At 39.8% G+C, this 21,077-nt stretch overlaps 1 protein-coding gene and 1 long non-coding RNA gene across 2 annotated transcripts; one reads left to right on the top strand and one right to left on the bottom strand.

The window, feature by feature from the left end:
- Positions 1–2,929: 2,929 nt before the first annotated feature.
- On the bottom strand, positions 2,930–20,733 carry LOC145440740 (ficolin-2-like). The gene is made up of 6 exons (XM_080318482.1): positions 19,549–20,733; positions 19,436–19,494; positions 19,287–19,373; positions 15,787–15,883; positions 6,247–6,343; positions 2,930–5,757 (listed from the first exon to the last, which is right to left on the bottom strand). Exons 1-6 carry the CDS (start codon positions 19,607–19,609, stop codon positions 5,451–5,453), a joined length of 708 nt encoding a protein of 235 aa, XP_080174608.1. The 5' UTR covers positions 19,610–20,733; the 3' UTR covers positions 2,930–5,450.
- LOC145440747 (uncharacterized) lies at positions 8,639–9,643 on the top strand. The gene is made up of 2 exons (XR_013915605.1): positions 8,639–8,764; positions 9,241–9,643. It is a non-coding gene; the product is annotated as an uncharacterized LOC145440747 (long non-coding RNA).
- Positions 20,734–21,077: the final 344 nt, after the last annotated feature.

Raw genomic sequence — 21,077 nt, 5'->3', positions numbered from 1 at the left:
AACCTTTCCGAGGTTCACACCATCCCTAATATCTAGCATACTGAGGTTCGGCGTTCTTGTAGGAAAATTGAACATTGAACATATGATTGCTCTGCTGTTAAATCCAGTCGGAAAGGGTAGCGCCAGACAAATATTCTTAATTTCACGAAGGGCTGCTGTTGAATTATGTCAGGTCAGCAGGTATTGTTGTTGCATATATAATAGTATCTTATGAAATACGTCGGAGCCGGAGCTACTACTCAAATAACTGGCTTCAGCTGAATTTTATGTAGAGCTCCAGATCCGACTCCAGCTCCGGGGCTCCGGCTTCTTGCTCCGGCTCTTTGCTCCGGCTCTTTGCTCCGGCTCCAAATCCCTTGTTTTGAGATAATAAAATTCTTAGTAAAACTGATTATGATACTGATACAGTATCGTACGGCGTGCCGAAGTTCCGTAAATCTACACGTTTATATACACGTTCGTCCAAGTTTACCTCGCGCATCCATTTGTACGGCATACGACATATGACTCGAAATTATTTTCATTACTACGTTAGCCGAAGGTTGTGATCATACGTAGCCGGGGAACAACAGACGCCGTTACATTATATTCTCGACTTGTACATTGTGATTCCATACATGTAACCACGTCTCACGCGAGCTTGATGTAGCCTACATATAATTCGATAATATGAGTACATGGTTTGAGCGAATAACATAACACATAAACAAAACTTTCACCAAATCCACAATTTTCCAAATGGCTATGGTCTACCCCTGGCCTAACCTATATAACAGGGACAGTGCCTCACATGTCGTCAGGGATGAGCGAGGGAAAATTGTAAAACCGTCAATGATTACACTGGCCCAAAAAATGGAACAAAATTTTGTAGGCAGACCATCTGAGAGCCGTTTCTGATGTTTTTGAGGTTGCTGATTACGAATATTATATTAGTTGTGTCAGATTGGCTCTTTTTCACATTTCACATTAGCAAGGAGTTCACTGCATGTAGCCTAATTTATCCTAGGATGTAGTAAATAAAACTTTTCAGATGACCACAAAGCACCCAACTACAAACAGTTGGTCCGAAAATTCGTATCTGCATATCGAAAACTTGAGCACAAACATGAACAAAAAAGCTCACTTCCTGTTCAGTCATCTCGATATATTTCCTGATTTCATTGTTGATTAGCAAGGGTAGAGGTTCTACCAAGACATCAGAGCAACAAAAGAAGTATATCAGGGCAGATGAGATGAACAATTGAACATATTATGTCAGACAATTGCCGGAATCTTTCGAGAAACTGCACTGAATAGCTTACAGGCGAAAATCGTACAAAACAATTGTGATTTAAAATATATAAATAACATTATATTCCAACTGATTATTTCAAAATTAGAATAGGTGGTTGACGTAAAACTGATTGAAATAAGGCCACGTTATTTTATTATCTAGGTAAATACTTAAGTACATGACTGGGGTTTATTTTTGTATACATGATATCCGTGAAAATCTGTAACTATGATAAATCTACTACCCCTAAATATAGTGCTAATGCTGTATTTTGATTTAAAAGAGTCTTCAGTGTGTAAAAATAACAAGTAGATTGAATTTCTAAACTTTATAGCACGACTGAGCCGATTTTATATATAGTCATTACTGCGAAAATGGGGGGATTTTATTCAAAATAGCCCAATGGGTTATCTCCACAACAGGAGCCCATTTAAAAAAAAACGAAGGTCAAATTCGGAATCAGTGCCCTTCAGAACCCCCAAAACCACTCTTACTTTGTCTGCCTAAATATATGTGTTGATCAGTATTATTACTGGAATTGTTATCGATGTTGATGAATGACTAGATATGAAACATTTATAGTCCCCAAATCACGGAATTTTCACATATTGTTCGAAAATAAGGCGCGAAAGGAGAGATGAGGCACAGATGAGGCACAGAGAGGGCAAGCCTCAACTGTGATAGCGCAGCTCATCGTAAATACCTTAGAATCTATCATCACTGATATTATTCAAATGAAATTGTCGCGCTGATTCCGAAAATCTAAAGATTGATCGACTTCTAAAGTATTCGGCGTAACATAACGCTACAAACCTACATTTTACGGCGGTTATAGAAAGCTACTTACGTACCAACAAAGAACTTCGATAGCTATGGCGTTGTTTTTAATTTTAATTTGTAATTGGTAATATCATTTCCAAGGAAGTTTGTTTATAGTCGTAGATCAGGAAGACAATGTGTATTTGAAAACTGCATTGTCCTACTATTGTCGCTATGTCACGGTATCGAGCAATTCAAGATTTCGAGGCGCGCGATGGCGGGCAGATCGAATTCGCCAGTGGTGTTAGTCACCGGCGCGACAGAACTTAAATTTGACGATTTTAAAAAGGAGGATACGAACCCCTAACCCTGCGGTTACACCACTGTCTTGACCTCTAAAGGCATGTCTATGCTGCCACGAGAACATTATATTCAGGCAGTCACGAAAATTTACTAACAAGTTGCTGCAATATTGATGATTTAGTACAAAATTAAAAATTTGTCAAAGAACCATATCTTACACCCAATAGAGCAGGGGCGGGCAACATCTCCAGTCGGCGGGCCGGATATAAGAAAATTAATTACTTCACAGGTCGGATTGCTGAATCGATACATTATTTTCCCATTTATTCACATATACATTATACATGGTATAAATCGTATTTAATGATAGTATTTTAAGGAACAGTGTTACTTAAAAGCAATTTCTCGTCGATCATGACGAAGAAAATGTGTATTTGAGAAAAGCATTGTCATGTGGTCCTCCAATTTTTTTGAACACGTCTCCCCCCCCCCTTGATGGTGAAAAATTCCGCGCCCACTTATCGTGATATCACAAATATTAACGAGATGAATCAGAATGCTAACCACCCCAACGCATAGTTGGATGGTATTAAAGGTTATGGCTATTGATGAGAGAATTCTCAAATATGAAATTCGGACAATAGATAGCGTAAAGACCATGAGCCTGAGATAAATTGCGCGGAGCGCGAAAAAATTCTCAGTTAACTGTGGCTTTGTGCCCCCTTCAAATGCTTTCACGCCCCCCCAGCTTGAGAACGACTGTCATACATGCACCACCATGTCTGATTCTCTCTGATCAATCAACACAAGGTGCAATCCTTAATTAAGATTTTAATTTGTTCGATAAGCCCGGTACCCCACATGTACCAAGATATCAATTCATTAGGGTGTTGAGTATAGGTTGCGAGATAGTGTAGTGGTATAATCCACAGCTACAAGCCCAATGTGTTGTGTGTTCGAGTCCGAATCAATAATTGCTACCTAACTGTTGGAGGTTTCTCTAGGCTCCTCCTCGCCATCTCATCGGCATACCAATTTAGCGGTGTCTCACAAAAGCCTTGACGTGTGCCGTGCTACCAGTTGGCGGTATGGGAATCAAAAATAAGCAATATCGGCCTGGTGTAAATGGCAATTGCAGTGGATAAACACCATGATTACTATACAAACAACATTGGGTTAGGTACATAGTCAATGCTGACAATGCAAGTCTTCTCGCTTCGACGAAGTTACCCGTAAGCTTCACTCTCGCACGCTGCGCAGCGCGCACGCACGAATATATTACTATACAGTCACTAAAATTTGACGTAGTAATCAGGTAGTGGGGAATCTCGGCAGACTGATCGTCCGCGGGTCACATTATCATGTAAGACGGGAAGCTGCCCGCGGGCCGGATCCGGCCCGCGGGCCGTATGTTGCCCGGCCCTGCAATAGAGCCATATATGGCTCGCGAGCCATAGGTTCCCGACCGCTGATCTATATCTACGTGCAAAAACTGTTGATACGACGACGATTTGGAGAGCTCCAGCCACCCTACATCGTTCACGTCGACTATTTTAGGTGCAAATTGTCTGTACGCTCATACTACATGGTTTTTCGGACGTATTTACACAATTTTGGCATAATTAGACAACGTTTGAAAAAAACTATATTTTTTCATAAAGGCATTTGTTTAAAAGACTGTTTAAAACATCGTTATCATGTTTGAAATGCAACCCTAGCTATAGCGGGCATGTCAAGCTCAATTTGGGTCACAGGCACAGGTCGGGATAAGACATGTGAAACCATGCCAAAATGTCATCTGAAAATCGATATCTTTGTTTTGCATGGAGGACTTCGGATGAAAGAAGATTAAAAAGTTTTTAACATACTAAATCTGTCGATTTGTATCTATTTCTTCCTGTAGTGATAACACTATCGAATGTAAACATTATTAACTTTCAATAATAACACGAACAAAACTAAACTGCGCACCAAGTTGATCTTTTTCCTATTCCGTTGCCCACCGATTAACGACCACCAATCGCTCGGTCTAGAAATTTTTAATTTATTACGAACGCTATTCGACCTAGCGCGATCACTTGAAGATGATAGCGGCGAATTTAGGCGTGCTATTTCGAATCACAACTAGGGTTGCATTTAAAACAAACGGTGTTTTAAAACACTCTGTTTAAAACATGAATTAAACAAGGTTTTAAACAAATGCCATTTAAAAAAAATGTGTTTTTTGAAATTGTAAAATCTTGCCATAATTGTGTCAATACTTTCCAAAAAACAAACATGTTTTATGAGCTTACAGACAATCACATCCCGATACAGCCGACGTTTACGACACGGAATGGTTTGAAACGTCGATATAGTCGGTTCAACAGCTAAAGTACATATCTATTTCGTCAAAGGAGCTGCATTTACCCTATATTTTCAATTGTCAAAGTCAATTCATTATGTCGTCACAGTTGATATTCGTGGCGGCATGACTTAAAAAACAAACAACAACAAAAAACAATAAAAAACATCTTTTAAACAAGGGCCTTGTTTTAAACAGGTATGTTTTTAATTGATACTTGTTTTAAATGCAACCCTAATCGCAAGCCTGACATCAGATACACGGATATTACGAGCAGTGGCTGAATTTGTTATCCTCGCCTGCAGACAGATGATGAATTTCTAGACTCTTTAGACCTGGTGTAAAAGGCCGTAGTAGCCGATCACCATATTCCAATACCAGCAACAACCAACAATAAGCAATAAGTTACATTGTACGGATACGTTGTATAATAGCTATGTATATGACGTGATGATAATATAATACATGATATACGTGGTGTATGCGATATACGACAATTCTCATTCTTCCCCACCGTGTTCCACTTAAAATCAAACCCGCATTGGCATCGGATCTGCGCAAGCGGTATGTTACAAAAACCTGTACAACAAAAGTATATGCCGCGCTATAAGTCGGCAAGTTCTGCAAACATAAGAGATCATATCAGCCTGGTGTCAAATGAGCATTCATGTCGAAACACTAAGAATACCAAAGAAATCACTCGTAACTAGGCTACATCAATCAACGCGGTCACCACTAATATCACAACCGCAGCCAATCTCCGCATGTTTATTATGCAGTTTTTCGAATCTTCATCTCGGTGAAGCGCAACATCGTCATAGAATTAGCCATCCTGGTGTCATTGTACCTTGAATTCAAGTAGAACCAGCTGCAGCAGCCATACCACCAACCGCCGTTGACTGTAGCACCGTTCGTAGAACGAGTTGCGCAATTTCCACCACATGAATCATGATCGGCATCTCGCGTTGTAAATTGTCGATTGTGACTGTACGCGAAATTATCCCCCGATGTCGTGTTTCCAGAAAATCCGCTGACATACAGTCTGTAGTTGTCGGCGCTCGGACCAATCATGAAGGAGCTGCGTATAAAAACAGGAGTGATACAAATCCGTGATCAACGAGTCGTCAAAGGGTGACATCCTCTATGTAACTTTATAGTGTTCAGACTCTTCTTCTGGTGGGTTCCGCATCACATATCTACAATCCGATACGCACTCGTCCGTGTGCATTTTAAGGACTTATTCCTTTAAAGTGTTTTCGGATAAATTCTGTGTTTCAGTTTGTTGGGAGATCAGATCGAACCAAATGTCGCTATACATCGACGGCTAATATTATGATGGAATTATTGAACTAATAAATGATTAAAGCACGGAAGTGACACCGTTGCGATGGATCAATATTTACAGCATCATGATATTGTTGTGAAATCATTTTATAGCATCCATTTAGTTTACCCCCTCGTCTTGTTCTCCTCTGGGGCGACACCCTCGTCCCAGAAACGCTGGATGAATAAGGGATACAGACAATATGCACTGACTGCAGCATCTTCAATTATAATAACAATTCACCTGTATTTTGCAGTGTAATAGGTTTGATCCCTTGCAATCATATCGATTTTCAATTCGCAACTTCCTGATTTGGTTAATTGATGCAATATTTCGAGACCTGCAATGGAGATAAATAACACAAATAATCTTGACATTCAAAACATCCATGCCATCCATACTAAAAGTATAGTTCTAAAAATGTGAATTGGGATTTTTATCTCCTAATTTCAATATAAAAACATGACGTGCGTCAAACTTCGATCTTCTAAATTAGGAGTAGCTAACCTGCGACCGCGGAAGGAAATCATGCCCCTACAAATAAACCAAGTAAACAAGCGTTTTTGAGCAGTCAACATGCAATTTTATTGTACGAATTGGCTCCCCAAATTTTGAGATATCCTGTTGTTGTTGTTGTTGTTGTTGATGTTGTTGGTTGCCAGTAAACTCGGCCCAAGGTAAATTCGGCCCGTCGAATTCGGCCCTGGGTCACTTCGGCCGTCGGTGAATTCGGCCCTCGGTGAATTCGGCCCTCGGTAAATTCGGCCAGGGCCAGAGTAACAACAACAGTTACAATACCATTATCTAACCTGAACCCTAATCCTAACCCTAACCCTAACCTAACCCTAATCCTAATCCTAACCTAACCCTAATCCTAACCTAACCCTAATCCTAACCTAACCCTAATCCTAACCTAATCCTAACCCTAATCCTAACCTAACCTAACCCTAATCCTAATCCTAATCCTAATCCTAACCCTAACGCTAATCCTAACCCTAAACCTAACCCTTAACCTCCAAATCACTTGATAATATTATAATTATGTAATATAATACACATTATTAGTTCGTAATACAATTTCACACAATGTTCTCCGAGGGCCGAATATACCGATTGAATTCGGCTATCGGTAAATTCGGCCCCGTAAACATCGGCATATATATATACATATATATTTATACGCATACCCTGTTCTCCAAATCACTTGATAATATTATAATTATGAAATTAATTCACATTAATAGTTGGTATACATTTTTATAAAAAATTCTCCGAGGGCAGAATTGACCGAGTAACCAGTGAATTGACCGGTGAATTCGGCCGTCGGTAAAATCGGTCCCCGTGAATATCCGCGCTACCCTGACATCCAAATCACTTAATAATAGTATAATTATGTAATTAATTCATGTTAACGGTTGGTAATACATTTTAATACAATATTCTCGGTGGGCCGAATTTACTGATGTAATGGCCGAATTTGCCTGGGCCGAATTTACTTTGGGGCGAGTTTACTGGCAACCGATGTTGTTGTTGTTGTTGATGTTGTTGTTGTTTCTGTCGTTTTTTGTGGTATTCATGGTGTTTGCAGACTCAAAGGCTCTTAAACTTAGTAGGCCGCGACTCAAGTCTGAGTTTCGAGGCATCCGGCGACCCAAGCCTCACTCGTTAAAAAAATACGAATTTTAAATATTAGTATGCTACGTTATACGGGCATGTATGAAGTACACTGTAAAAAATCTGGTAGATTTACTGGGAAATCTCTGTAAATTTTACCACGAATTACCGGTCGCAGCCAATTACTGTGCGTAGCTTGTCATTTTATATTTTGATATGTAATATCACCTTAATATAGCTGTAAAGTAAGTTACCAGAATTTATTCGCAAAATTACTGACAGTTACTCGTTACTGCAGTTTACCGGGCTATTGGCAAAATTGATTAGCTTCAAAATCGCTGCAGCCAATGTATACGTAGAACTCAGGGATATCTGGTAGAACTGAATGTTACTGATATATCATTCTAGAGGTGACTTGACCTGATTGAACCTCGTTTGCGAGACTGGGGTCTGTTATACCGAAATTGTTGGCCCTAGTATCAATTTAAGCTTAGTAGGGTACAAGAAATAACTGACAATCGTAGCTAATGTGGAACACCGTAGCCATATTATATTATAAGGCAATGGCTGTACGCCGGGTACGGCCAGTCTCGCTGGTTACATTCGTTGTCACGGATAAGGCTGATAAGTTAGAAAATTAGTTCAGGATGTATAATATTGCTCGGGGAAACTAGAAATATCAGCACCACATGCTCAGCTGACCATTTGTTAATGGCGGACAAGGCGACCTGTAATAGGTTACATTAGGTGACTGCTTTTTCTGAGATTCGTAGTAAACAACCAACGCACAACTGTGACATCACAAGCAGCGTCTGGTTAGGTAAGTACAGTAAGTAGTGAACAACACATGGAATATATATCAATTTATACGAAATTAGATGAAAAAAGGGACTATATGCAATGATAAATGTTTCTGTATGGAAAAAACGACCCAGATCAAACATTATAACGTGGCCAGTAAATATTATTGGTGTCATGTGTCAGCGGATGAATACCATTTATTTCGAAATCGTTCGAGTGTCGTCTGGCCAGTGGCCATTAGTGAGATTTATTTGAGCAAAGGGTGGAGCGAAGCTTGTGCTTGAAGAAAGTGGACACGATCGTTGAAGATTCCTAGGAATGCTGAATGTAATACGCATCTTAAAAGGTAATACAGTACTACATAGTATTTGTTACCGTGAATATCTGACTCTGCACACCAGCCCTCGCTGACTTAAATTTCATGATTGATATATTTCATTCGCCGCATTCTCTGTTCTATTTTGGGATATTTGTCGACTTATTCAGTGACCACATACTCCGCTGCGGAGGAGTTGAAACTGTTGACTTGGTAATGTCATTTTCGGGCCATAGCATAGATATGTTTTCATCCACTGCTGGATTTGTTTGCCACACATGCCACCTTAAATTAGGAACCTTTTGCTTCAATACAGAGATAAAGTCATGAATCTCTGCTATGTCATGTAAAAGGCGGAGCCGTCATCACACAATGTGCCAATACCGGTACTTCAAAACATGTTATATTTTTGTTAGCCTATTTGTCTTAGTCTTTACAATGTCATGTCCACTGTCCAGGTTAGGAACTTTGCTTTATATAGCGACTTACGCATGAATTCTTTTTAGTGGAACTGCAAGATACTACTTACACAAAAGGAATGAGAACGAGAAAAAGAAACAATTGGAAGTTTGGCCGGTGGTGGAATTAATTCACGTTTTCTTGAGACCACTCGTGTTACTGCATGTCTCCTAAAGAAGAATTAGACCTCCAGCAGCAATATTTTTTCATCGATAACCACTTCATCGTGATATCATGAATGAATATACAGTTTGTTCCAATGTCGTTTTGGGGATGTGAAGAAAATGTTGCGATATTTTTGCATCGGGTTGCTTTGCGATAGGTATGGATGTACGTGAATTTACAAGCTGGTATGTAATCCTGATTTACAGGGACAGCATGTAGGTAGGTAGGCGGTAAAATGACAGTCTCGATCGCAAATGTACTGGAGAACATGTAGATTAGATATACCGGAGGTAACTGTAACATTACAGTCTGGCGTGTAAAGTGAGATTACCGGACGAGTGTAAGTTAAATTGACATTGACTAACGGTAATGTTAGATTACCACCAAATGTCTGGCTACCGTGCTTCCAAACATTTCGCGGTAAATCGAGGTTTTTATTTTTTACTGTAGCGAACATGCAAACTAAAATTGTAAGCCTTCCATCGTAATCTTTTTTTTCTCACTATGTGATGCATTATCTTCCTCTGCGGATCGCTTCTTTACTACTGTCTACTGTTTTTGCAAGGACGGAACTGTGCCCGTGCCGACCATTTAGCCTACCGTACATATCAATATAAAAGGTTTTGGCCAACCAGTAACGGTCATTTTGAACCAAGGGTTTATCGCCAGATCGCAAGATCTTGGTAGCGCCGCACTTTTCCATGCGTATGTTGGCTAAAACGTTATGTGTTCATGTGCTCCGGGGCTGGTATCGAAATACCTGTGTCTCATAGTCCTGCACATGCTTGTTGCACCCCCCTACACTAAAGCATCTCCACGATTTCCGGTGGTGTGTTCCAAAGAAACCAAAGTCGGTAAACCTTATGGATTCAAACCAATAAGTTTAATGCAAAGGTCGACACATTTCCAAAATCAAGCCACATTGTGTATCTCGCATTTTGGCATAAGCAACCAATACAGTGACATCGGATATGTCCAAATCAGAGTTGGATCAATTACATTATTTCAGTTCAATTACAATTACAATTATAATTACTTTCATACATGTTTCAATTACATTCAATTACAATTACTCCATGCTAAAAATATCAAATTATAATTACTCATTGTATGCTTCAATTACATTACAATTACAATTACAATTGCTGCTGTTGAGCATGTAATTGAATAATCATAAATTCAACCGTGCTCCCTGACAACCGTAGCGTCGTATTTAAGAACAATTCAAGTCTAGTTCAGATTGTGTAGTAATAAATGCGTTTATGTGCGTACATAGTATGCTATGTAAGATGTCATTGTGACGTAATATAAGTGTGTTTTGTATGCTCGGTAATTATGGCTCACGTAATTGGAAATGTAAAATGTTATTTACCTGATTTCCTATGGGTTAGGATTAAGGATAGGGTGCAGTATGTCGTTGAAAAAAGTATTATAATATATGAACGTGTTGGATTTGCGTATATAGCATATAATTAAAGAAATAATATTATTTTTATCGAGGGACGTAGGAATTAGGATGAGCAGTAAAAACACAACCGTGCTTTGTCAGATAAGACGTTATATAATATCCAGTGGTCTGGTTCGTTAGCCAGACGAAGTAACGATGCAGCATCGTGATCTGAAATCGTATTGTAGATTGCCAACCCACGGATAGATGCGCAAGATGTGAGTCACGGATGAATGCACCTACAAACGTACTGCAGAGCCGGCTAAAAGCAGCAAACTTTGTTGTCCTAGAGCTGGCGATCGAAGCGTCCAAATTTGATGCATCTGGTCTTTATCGTAACCTATTGATGTACTAATTCCGAAAATACAAAATAAAATCTCGTCAGGGCAATGTAACTGCCCCAAAATAGCCGTTTAAGGCCGACTGTTCTGAAAAGTGAGAGCGCCGCAGCAGCATGACCACAACAATGACCAATTACGCCCAGCGATTGTTCAGAACAATGCCGATTCCCAGACTTTCACGACTATTTTGGGATGGTACCATTGCCTGGAAATATACTTTTATTGCGGAATCAGTGCGACACTAGCTTTCGATTAGGACCATACATGTCAAATTTCGACGCTTGGATCGCCAGCTATGGGACTATTAATTCTGCTGCTTTTAGCCGGCTCAGCAGTTCGCTTCTCGGCGTATTCAATCGTGAGTCACGTGTTGCGAATCCATCCGTTGGTTAATAATCTAAAAATTGTATACAATAGCATAGCGGTAAAAATAAAAAAAACTTCGCCCGCAAGGGAGCAGTCTAGGGCTTCCACGAATGGATCCACCAAATTCCTTGTCGACATTTAAAGAGAATGCATTAAAGTCAATTATTTTATGTTGTGCTTGTCAGGTCTCAATAGCAATTTAATGTAATTGAAATTGTAGGGGAGATGTGGTACCGATGGATCAAAAATTACAAAATGATCTCTGGCCATCAAATCTTCAGCCTAGAATAGCAGATCTTTTGCTGTCTCAACACTTCGATACAAGCTCTACCTATCGCGGACATTTACATGAATATCCGCCTTTTCAAAAAATATTTATAAACGTTTAAAATTTGTTGCTGGAACGTGTCATCGGTCCCCACCCGGTGGGTCCAAAGGCACACGACCATGGGACCTATGCGACATACGCGCAAAAACTCAAATTTGTTGACTTGTTTTGTTGTGTACTGTAAGCTAAGCTACAGCAAGCCAATGAAGAATGTTTCGCCGCGACTTTTAAGAATCAAATATATTACATCAACTCAAATGTTGGCAAAAATTCATGTTATGATTTACGCCTAAACTTGCAAAATTAATGCCACATTCATATTACCCGCAAATCGACATTTTGACTTTCAAATACCTCGTAATAGCGATAAAACACCGCATGTAACTATGATTTACAGCCTATATATAAGTAGGCGAGTTTCTGTTGTTGAGTGATTAGTTAATCCATCTATTTTGCTGGATTTGGCTATGGTACCATAGGTCCCCCACCCCATAAATATTGTAATTGACTTGAAAATGGTCCACTCGAGGATGGTATTGATTCAAAAAATATGTGCCATTATATACTATGATACAAGCCCTATACTTCACATCAAAAATTATGGCGGGTTTGTTAGCCTGAAAGGTGATATAGAAAAATGCAAATGTCGATCCAAATTTACTTTACACCCCCTAAAACGTAAATCATTCGTCACAGACCCGATAACCCATGCAGGTCGAATTTTTTTGCATGTGAGGAAAGATTCTGTCAGCAAGTACTTGTAGACAAATTCACGGAGTGTAATCATGGAATTATCATGGAGAATTTTCAAAGTATTTTCGGTCCCAGTGATCCATCGGTACCACATCTCCCCTAATTGAGCAAAATTTTTGTCAAATTACAATTACAATTACACAAAATAAAAATGCTTCAATTACAATTACATTACAATTACATTGAAAAATGTAATTAATTACATTCAGCTCAATTACAAATTACAATTGATCCAACTCTGGTCCAAATCATCCACAGCAAATCGCGCAAGGCGCGAACAAAATTTCATTCATATTAAAAAATCGTTCTGGTACCGTTGCGACCCAAAATCATCCCTTTCGCGACCCATGTTTGTGTCGCGCCTCATACTTTAAGAACCCCTGTCCTAAGATATTGAGAAGTATTGGTGTAAAATTCAATCACTATATATAGGCGCCGAGTTACGGGGTGGCGGGGTGGCGGCCACCCCATACAATAAGATTAACAGCCCGCCGTTTGCAATTTCAAATCATCAGCGCTGTCAATTATTAGCGAGTCCATCCATGATAGCGCGTAAATGTCAATTACCATAAAGAGATACGCGCGCGAATAATTGATTGTGCAGCTTCGCCGGCGACGACGAACTAGTGCTTAAAACGCCCCAACAGATTGTAATCCGTGATTTAATCAGACAATTGAAGCAACCTCGTTCACGACGTCGATTCCGACACGCTTTCGCTGAGAAACACCAGCTTCTCTCTCGACCAGACGACAGAATTCACCTTCTCCTCATTAAATTGTATTCACGTCCTTATTCGTTTACAAACTAATTCTTGAGTTGGTTCCGTGATAGCCTCTTTAATTGGAGGCTTGGAGCGCGAAATAGGACAGTGTGTTTGTGTATGCCTGCGAATTGAAAGTCATTCCTGGGCAAAGTGCGCATATTCATTACTCTAACAAAGCTTTGCCAACTATTATCGGAAAATACAACAATCCCGCTCAAACGTCGTTATAATGAGCAAACAATTGCCGCGATGTCGGACTTGGAACCCCATTGTGCTGTACGCAAGTTCAGGAATTACTGACTAGATGCGCGCTTCCTCGCTTGCTATCATCTGTAGGTGACCAACTCTTGTTTGTGTATACGCACTCGTATTCCCTCGGTGTCACTTGTCGCTTGTCAATATTGCGCATGGTGCAGTGTACGGCGTATAATTACGTTGTCAAAAATTGATGCAACATGAGATTCTCGGTGGCGCAAATTCTGAATTTATTCGGTTAGTTTGAACGGGAAACTTCTATGTTCCAATAAATTTCATTGCTGGATGGACTCTATCGAGCGCAACCATATCGCGGATCGAATTTCAAACCTTCGGGATATGTATTTATATTGATAAGGTCTCGACATGCGCCCATATTACTCTTACTGCAATAACACGTGGATAATTAAAAGCGCACCATTTTACGATCAAATTCGACTTGGCTGATCGGGGCCTTTGTATGCCCCGGGCTGCCAGCGCGTTGTCGGCATGAAAAAATCAGGTGAGTATAGCCAGGGAGTTTCTCATTTATAACTAGAAATCCCGTCCATTTTAAATGCCAATTCACTAATTTGTATTATCGATGCTGCGTACTGCAAATTAGCGAGAATCATTTGTATGCGAAATGGGTCATCGATATCTCATGTGTACTATCGTCGGTGGTTGGATTAGCGATTCCGCAATCCGCATGCAGGCCTGCTGCCGCCCGCAGAAGCATTTCCGCCAAACAGTAACAGTCTCTGAGTGTAATATTGTTTGTGTTTATGTATCTTTTTGATTAAAACTTATGCCCGCGTCTGAACAAATTGTGCTCGTTGACATTGTCGAATATGGGTATTTGAGTATGGCTAGCGCACCCTGTAATTATAATTATTGCAGGTTTGCGGCATGTCTGCAATTTCGTTATCAGGACAACTCTGCCGTCCGACTGTACAGTCCGATAAAATTGAGCACTACCATGTATTTCGCACAGCGTACCGATGCTGATTTCAGCAAACAAGCGATTTTTATTAGATGTACAAATTCGACCTCATCGTTAGAAACGTAGATTTCATCGCGCGCTCTAAAAAACACCATATCCAATCGCGATTTGGCGACCAAATATACGTTCACCTTCTGCAAGTTAAAGTGCATTATTTGCATCCATGAGGGCCGCGAGCCGCGTTTAAAATATTTTGTGATCTATTTTTGTGATATTCTCAGAGCGCTAAGTTAAACAGTGTTTTATTGTGTGTGCCTGCCAGTTGGAATTTATTCCAGTGCCCATAATATGAATTTAATTATGCATTGCGAAGGTAAATCGAGAAATGCAGCAATGCAGTCAAAATCGATGTTTTGATCAGCAACCAATTGTCGCGATGCGAGCTACTCAATACTAAGTAAATACCCATTGTGTTGGCGCTAAGGATAATTAATGACTGGCCGCGCGCGTTTGTAATCATAATTCTTGTCTGTCTTTCATGTTCCAGAATTGTCGCGCCGTGATACAGCTCAGTCCAGCGACGAATGCCGAGCGCGCGGCAATCAAATGACCTAATTTCGCAATCAACTCAGCGGCAGATCGCGTCGCGTTTCGCTGTGCACAGACGAATCTAGGTAATTGGTGGCGACCCCGCGTAACATTGATCATACGACTTGTTGAATTGCAACTGAAGATTAGAATCGGACTGGTCATTTCAAAAGGACGGGGTTTTGCGTTTCCAAAGGAGGGAGTTTCGACACCCCCGGCTACGCGCCTGCCGCCACCCCATGCAAAATAAAAGTCGGCGCCTGTCTATATATACAAACAGAGGCGAGATGCGTGTTATTATGATAAAGCATTCATTTCATATCACAATAACTATGCAATGTCCGTTCATGGCAATTTAGGCTACTAAACAATTGAACCAATTACCACATTATAAAAGAGGTAGGAGCTATATGTACCTTGTCATGATGAAACAGATATGTTATATTCGTAGTCCCGCATCATAAAATCAGGCGTTAGCCGATGGATAGAGTGACATCAAATCATATGAGTCCTTATTAAAAAGACTATCACGTGATATGCATTGCAGATAATTCTCATGAGAAACGCATATACACGTGGATTGCTAGTGTAGACCTGCTGCACAACGACGAGCTTATAGTTGAACAAATTCACTTCTGGAGCAGTTTTCAGAATAATCTTTCACCCAGCCATAAGTTTCCTTCCCCGCTTCCGAAACCGTTCTTGTAATCTTCCCAAGTCCGATTAAAATCGACGCTTCCATCAACTCTCCTTTGGAACACCTACCAAACGATTTACAGATATGCTGGCGCTAATAGCAAATATTGATTGCTCCTAACTTCTCATCGTCTGTCACCATTTATCTGGTGCATTGATTCGAAACTGGGGGGCTGAAAACATATGAGGGGAGGCATGAATCCGCCGGAGATGAATGATAATTATTGAACTAGGAATGATTTTAAATTGTGCTGCAACTTCTAAATTTCAACAATTGCAATAATCCTAATGATATTACGATTTTAAATGTCATTATTGCGTCGTACCATCATCCACACACTGATACTAGATTTTGACTGATTACGAACATTCCACTAATCAGAAGATATCCCTGAATGAAGTGTAACTGGTAAACGTGCGTGGATGTGCTATTTGTTTTTGATTTAGCTTATGGTCAGGTACCTTTGAGCTTAGCTCAAGTGGGGTAATAGAAGAGATTAGCATCAAAATCGGTAAAATATGCATGTGCTACTATTGCACATTGTTTTGTTTAACAAAATATTCAACAGGATTGGCACCAAGCATATTTAATCGATTTGTGCGTGAACTTGAATGTAGAATTCGCCACATAACCTTGTCGTAGGAACAGAACTTCTGTCACCTCCCGTTGAGTTCTTCCTCTCCAGCAATATGATTATTTAAGCCATTTATAGGCAAATGATTTGTGACTTATGATACGAATTTTTTGCCGTGGCGCACCAGACCGACAAGGCGATAAGCGCCAAAATGTCTCATTTTCACATTTAATAATAATAATAGCCGGGAAAACGTTTGATTCGACATGATCTAGAAGACCACGTTATTCGGTATTGTGCATATTATTCGGGAAGCTTTATTATTATTTTATTCTTTATTCACAATAAAACTGGTAGATACACACATAATCCGGGGAGCAACCTGCCCCCAAAGGAAAATGGCGAGATTGGAGTAAATTTTTAAAATTTCAGTAATACATTCAAATTGTTATTCCTATGCAATACACGGAGAAGTCAGATTACAGAATTGCAGCATATGAAGAATGGGCAAGGGTTACAGAGCAGAGGTAGAGATGATTGAATATGAAGAATCGAAATTACAGAAATTATGCTTTGTTAGTTTCCACGCCCTATTTAACGTCCACTCGTAGATTTATATAACTTTATTATAGTTACACGAGCTTTCGGAGCGCTGCTTTTTCATCAGGTGTTAAAGCGAAAGTAAGAAATTAAAGAAATTATGCTGTGATTCACAAGTGTAATTTTAGTCCAGTGGTGCATTCCAGGCCTTCCGAAGAATGTGCACAGTGCCCAATAATGTGATCTTCTGGATCATGTCGAATCGAACGTTACCCGGAATTTGTTGGATATGTCTCATGAGTTTTCTGCTCACGACCCCTGTAGCACCAATGACTATCGGTACAATGTTTATTTTGCATCGCCACATTTTCTCACATTCCATTTTGAGGTCTGCGTATTTGGAGTGTTTTTCTGATTCTTTTTGCATTAGGTTGTGATCAGCTGGGACAGCCAGTTCAATGAATAAGCATTCTCTTTTCTTTTTTAGTTTGACGACTATTATTATTATTATTAATATTGCACAGAACAGCGGTGCTTATACCCTGTTTAAGGCTTTGTGCTCTACGACATGGCAGTTTTCAACGTATCAATGCATTTCTTCTTGGCTTTAACATTCTTTCCACTCTCTCAGGCTCTCGCTCGCGATTCATCGGTCCTTTGCTGCCGACTTGTAGCTCGGCTCACTGTGATATCTGGGCTTTTTATGTCACTCCAACTGCAGCGATGAGGAGCCCATATACCCTGCGACACATAGAAGTTAGTCCGAACCGGGATTCGAACCACTGCCATTGGTGTCGTGACGCTGGTGCTCAACCAAATGCACCACTCGCTTCCTAGTTCGGAAGGCTTTGAATGCACCACTGGACTAAAATTACACTTGTGCGCGTGAATCACAGCGTAATTTCTGTCATTTAGATTCTTTATTTTCAATCATCTTTACCTCTTCTCTGCATCCCTTGCCAATTCTACTACAATTTGGTAAGTTGACAGCTTCATGTATAGCATAATAATATGAATTCGACTGTATTATTGAAATTTAAAAAATTTACTCAAATCCCGCCATTTTCATTAGGGGCAGGTTGCTCCCCGGATTATTGTGTATATACCAGTTATACTATGAATAAAAATAGATATTAATTATAAGTAGGGAAAGTTTTTGCAACTTTTGCAATATTTTTTACAGCTTCCGACAGCTTCCTAGATACTCAGAATCTATGTAGTATGATGTTTTGAGCTGCTTGGAGGGAATTTATAGTGCAATTTTTTGCGACTTTTCTTTAATTTTCATACCAAATTTTACTGCAACTTTGATCAAATAGAGCTTAAAAATGTAGAGGAGTGATTTAAAACATGCTATAAACTATTCCTAGTATGTTTCCATTCTAATTTATTTGCATAACAAAGGGCTATATGATGGGTTAGCTGCATCTCACTGTCTTTTATGACATAATGGCTTGCAAGCAAGAAGTTCAACGATCCCTGCGAAGCACAGCCGCGTCCGAACAATAAGTAAGTAGATCGCTTTATTAATTTGAGATAGTTTCCCATTACACAAACGACCAGGCGAGACCGCCGAAATTAACATTTTCACTGGGTCACTTTACTCAGGCTATTGATTTTGTTAAAGTCGTCAAGAGTGAGTGTTTCTGCAATGCCTTGGGTAAAGTTTGCGGACCCAGGGGGTTTTGATTGTATTATTTGACTTGTTTTAGGGGGGAGGGGTTATCGCTATGCTGTTTGGCTTTTTGGGGAAAAATTTATTCCCGCATAGCGTAATTTCCTTGCTGTGTAACAGCAAAAATGTAATTTTGAATGTCCGTGAAATGGAAAAGTACCAAATTGGACAGCTCTGCAGGAACTAGGTTATACAACGAAACCTTTCCAGTATCTCATACCCTACTAATTCAACAAAAATTTTAAATGCAACTTTTTACTGCATTTTTTCTCAAAATTAACTGCAACTTTCTCGCGATTTTAGTACAACAAAAAACTTGCTCTAAGTATAAGACACCGCTTGCACGGATGATATGGTGCGTAAGCGATGTCTTATAAAAGCCTATAAAGTGGGCCGTGCCGGCCTGGCTGGCCTGGTGTTGACCATAGTAGTCGACAAACACCATGAATACCACAAACAACAACAACAACAACAACAACAACAACAGCAACAACAACTACTACTACAACTACGAAAAAGAGTTAATGATACGGCAGCGACGAAAAATTTGGTACTGTGGGTTACGTGGATAAACTTTATAGTTTCATAGCTATGGGGATTTTGTCACCCGTCTTAACCGAGCGATAGTTCGTGACGTTGCAAACGATCGATCTTTGAAATATTCCAAAATCGACTCACTGTCCATTCCTTGTCTGCAATTCTTTCCTTTCCCTCTTCCGCTCTGAGATGAAGTTCCGTTTTACTTTCCGACATCCTTGCCGACCCCTTCATGAAACGTACACAGAATAGAACATGCGGGTGTCGCCAAACTATATTTGTATACCAACCCCACAATCACCCATGGAGATCCATTCTCCGTTGACGTATCGCCTCGAGCAGAATTGCGCTGAAAAATGATATAAGTTCAGCTGATTAAAATTCAAACGTAAATTCTTTATACCTGATGAACGCAGAGAGAGCACGTACGCGAACACCAAAACAATCCATATCTTTAGCGACATTTGCAGAATAAATTTGTTATTCAATATACCGTTGTAATTAATAACATAGATGTGGTAGGTAGATGGATATATAGGTAGAAAATTAACACGACCAGCTTAAAAGTAGTCGTTCACACAGCAACTGCCTTTCTTAGTCCCGTGTGCATCAATTTATTACGAATTGCATTTTTTCTGTACGCTGTCAACACTTTCATCAATTTCAATACGTTTGCAATGACACGTTGCTGTGCTACTAATTTGACTATAATTTCGAGGAAGTGCTGTCATTGATTTCTATTATGAGATGTATTGAAACACATTCTATAGGAAGCGATGCGTATTTCATTCACAACCAGGAAGTCAGTAAGAAGCTCACTCAATGAAGCAGCCATCATTACCACTAAATGCAGGAATAGGTATGTATAAAAAGTAGTTTCAAGCTATTTTAATGACGCACACTGTGTATTGCCACGGGACTTACCTGAGTAAGAACATGAAGCCTGAGCCTACAACGCTATTCAAATCCTACCGTTGCCATAGTTTCAAGTGTAGTGATCGATTGATCCATTATATTTTAGGGGACGTGTCAAGAACTTGAGAAGGGTTGTTTATAAGTAACGACGAATGTACATTTCTTGAAGTTTTAGGCATCGCCTATTTTGAAATCGATCCCTGTTTTCAGATCTTCACCTTGGTGGCATGGCGTAGGCGAGTGAAGGAACCATCCTGCCACGAGAAATGCCTGTCCCCTGATTTGTTGTAATTTCAATTCAGTTACACACTAGCTGTCTTACCATCACCATCCTCTTTATCAGTGGTCGGGAGCCTATGGCTCGCGAGCCATATATGCCTCTTTTGGGTATAAGATTTGCCAAAGTCGCATTTCGCTAGGTGTCTGAATAACAGATTGATTGGTCATTCATTCTGAACCGATGAACGAATATAGTGTTTAATTACATGCAATAAGGGGCTGCATCGCTCACATATATATGTAGAACTGTTAAACTACGTAAGTAATAGCATAGCCTCATTTTATAATTACCAGCCGAGTTAGAGAATCGAGAAACGATTTGATAAGATGCAATACAGTAGGCCTACCCATTTATACATATTAATATGATACAATTCGAGTTCACGCCAATATTTGAGGAGTGCATAAACTATATTCGATTTCAATTTCAATAAAACAAGAGGTTCGATTAAGGTAAGAACACAGAACAGAAATAGATGTTTTGCTATTAAATTACTTTACTACTAGCTTACGACAACGTAAGCTGTAGCTTCGATCACTTCGTTTGTGATCAATATATTTGTGAGAGAATATTTGAGGCTCAGTAAAACGCACGATAATTGAATAATCGGTCGCTCTCATGGGTTACACAAGTGTTTGGCGAACAAACCGAACATATGCTAAATAAGGTGATTTTTACTTGATGACTTGAAATTGACTCGTTAATTTTGCTCCGAGTCACGAGTCAATCCACATTTC

Source organism: Botryllus schlosseri, chromosome 6 (assembly GCF_051294905.1).
Source record: "Botryllus schlosseri isolate E-star chromosome 6, Bs_hap1, whole genome shotgun sequence".
NCBI classification, from domain to species: Eukaryota; Metazoa; Chordata; class Ascidiacea; order Stolidobranchia; family Styelidae; genus Botryllus; species Botryllus schlosseri.
The sequence above is the reverse complement of the archived record's forward strand: the minus strand, read 5'-3'. Positions and strand labels throughout refer to the sequence as shown.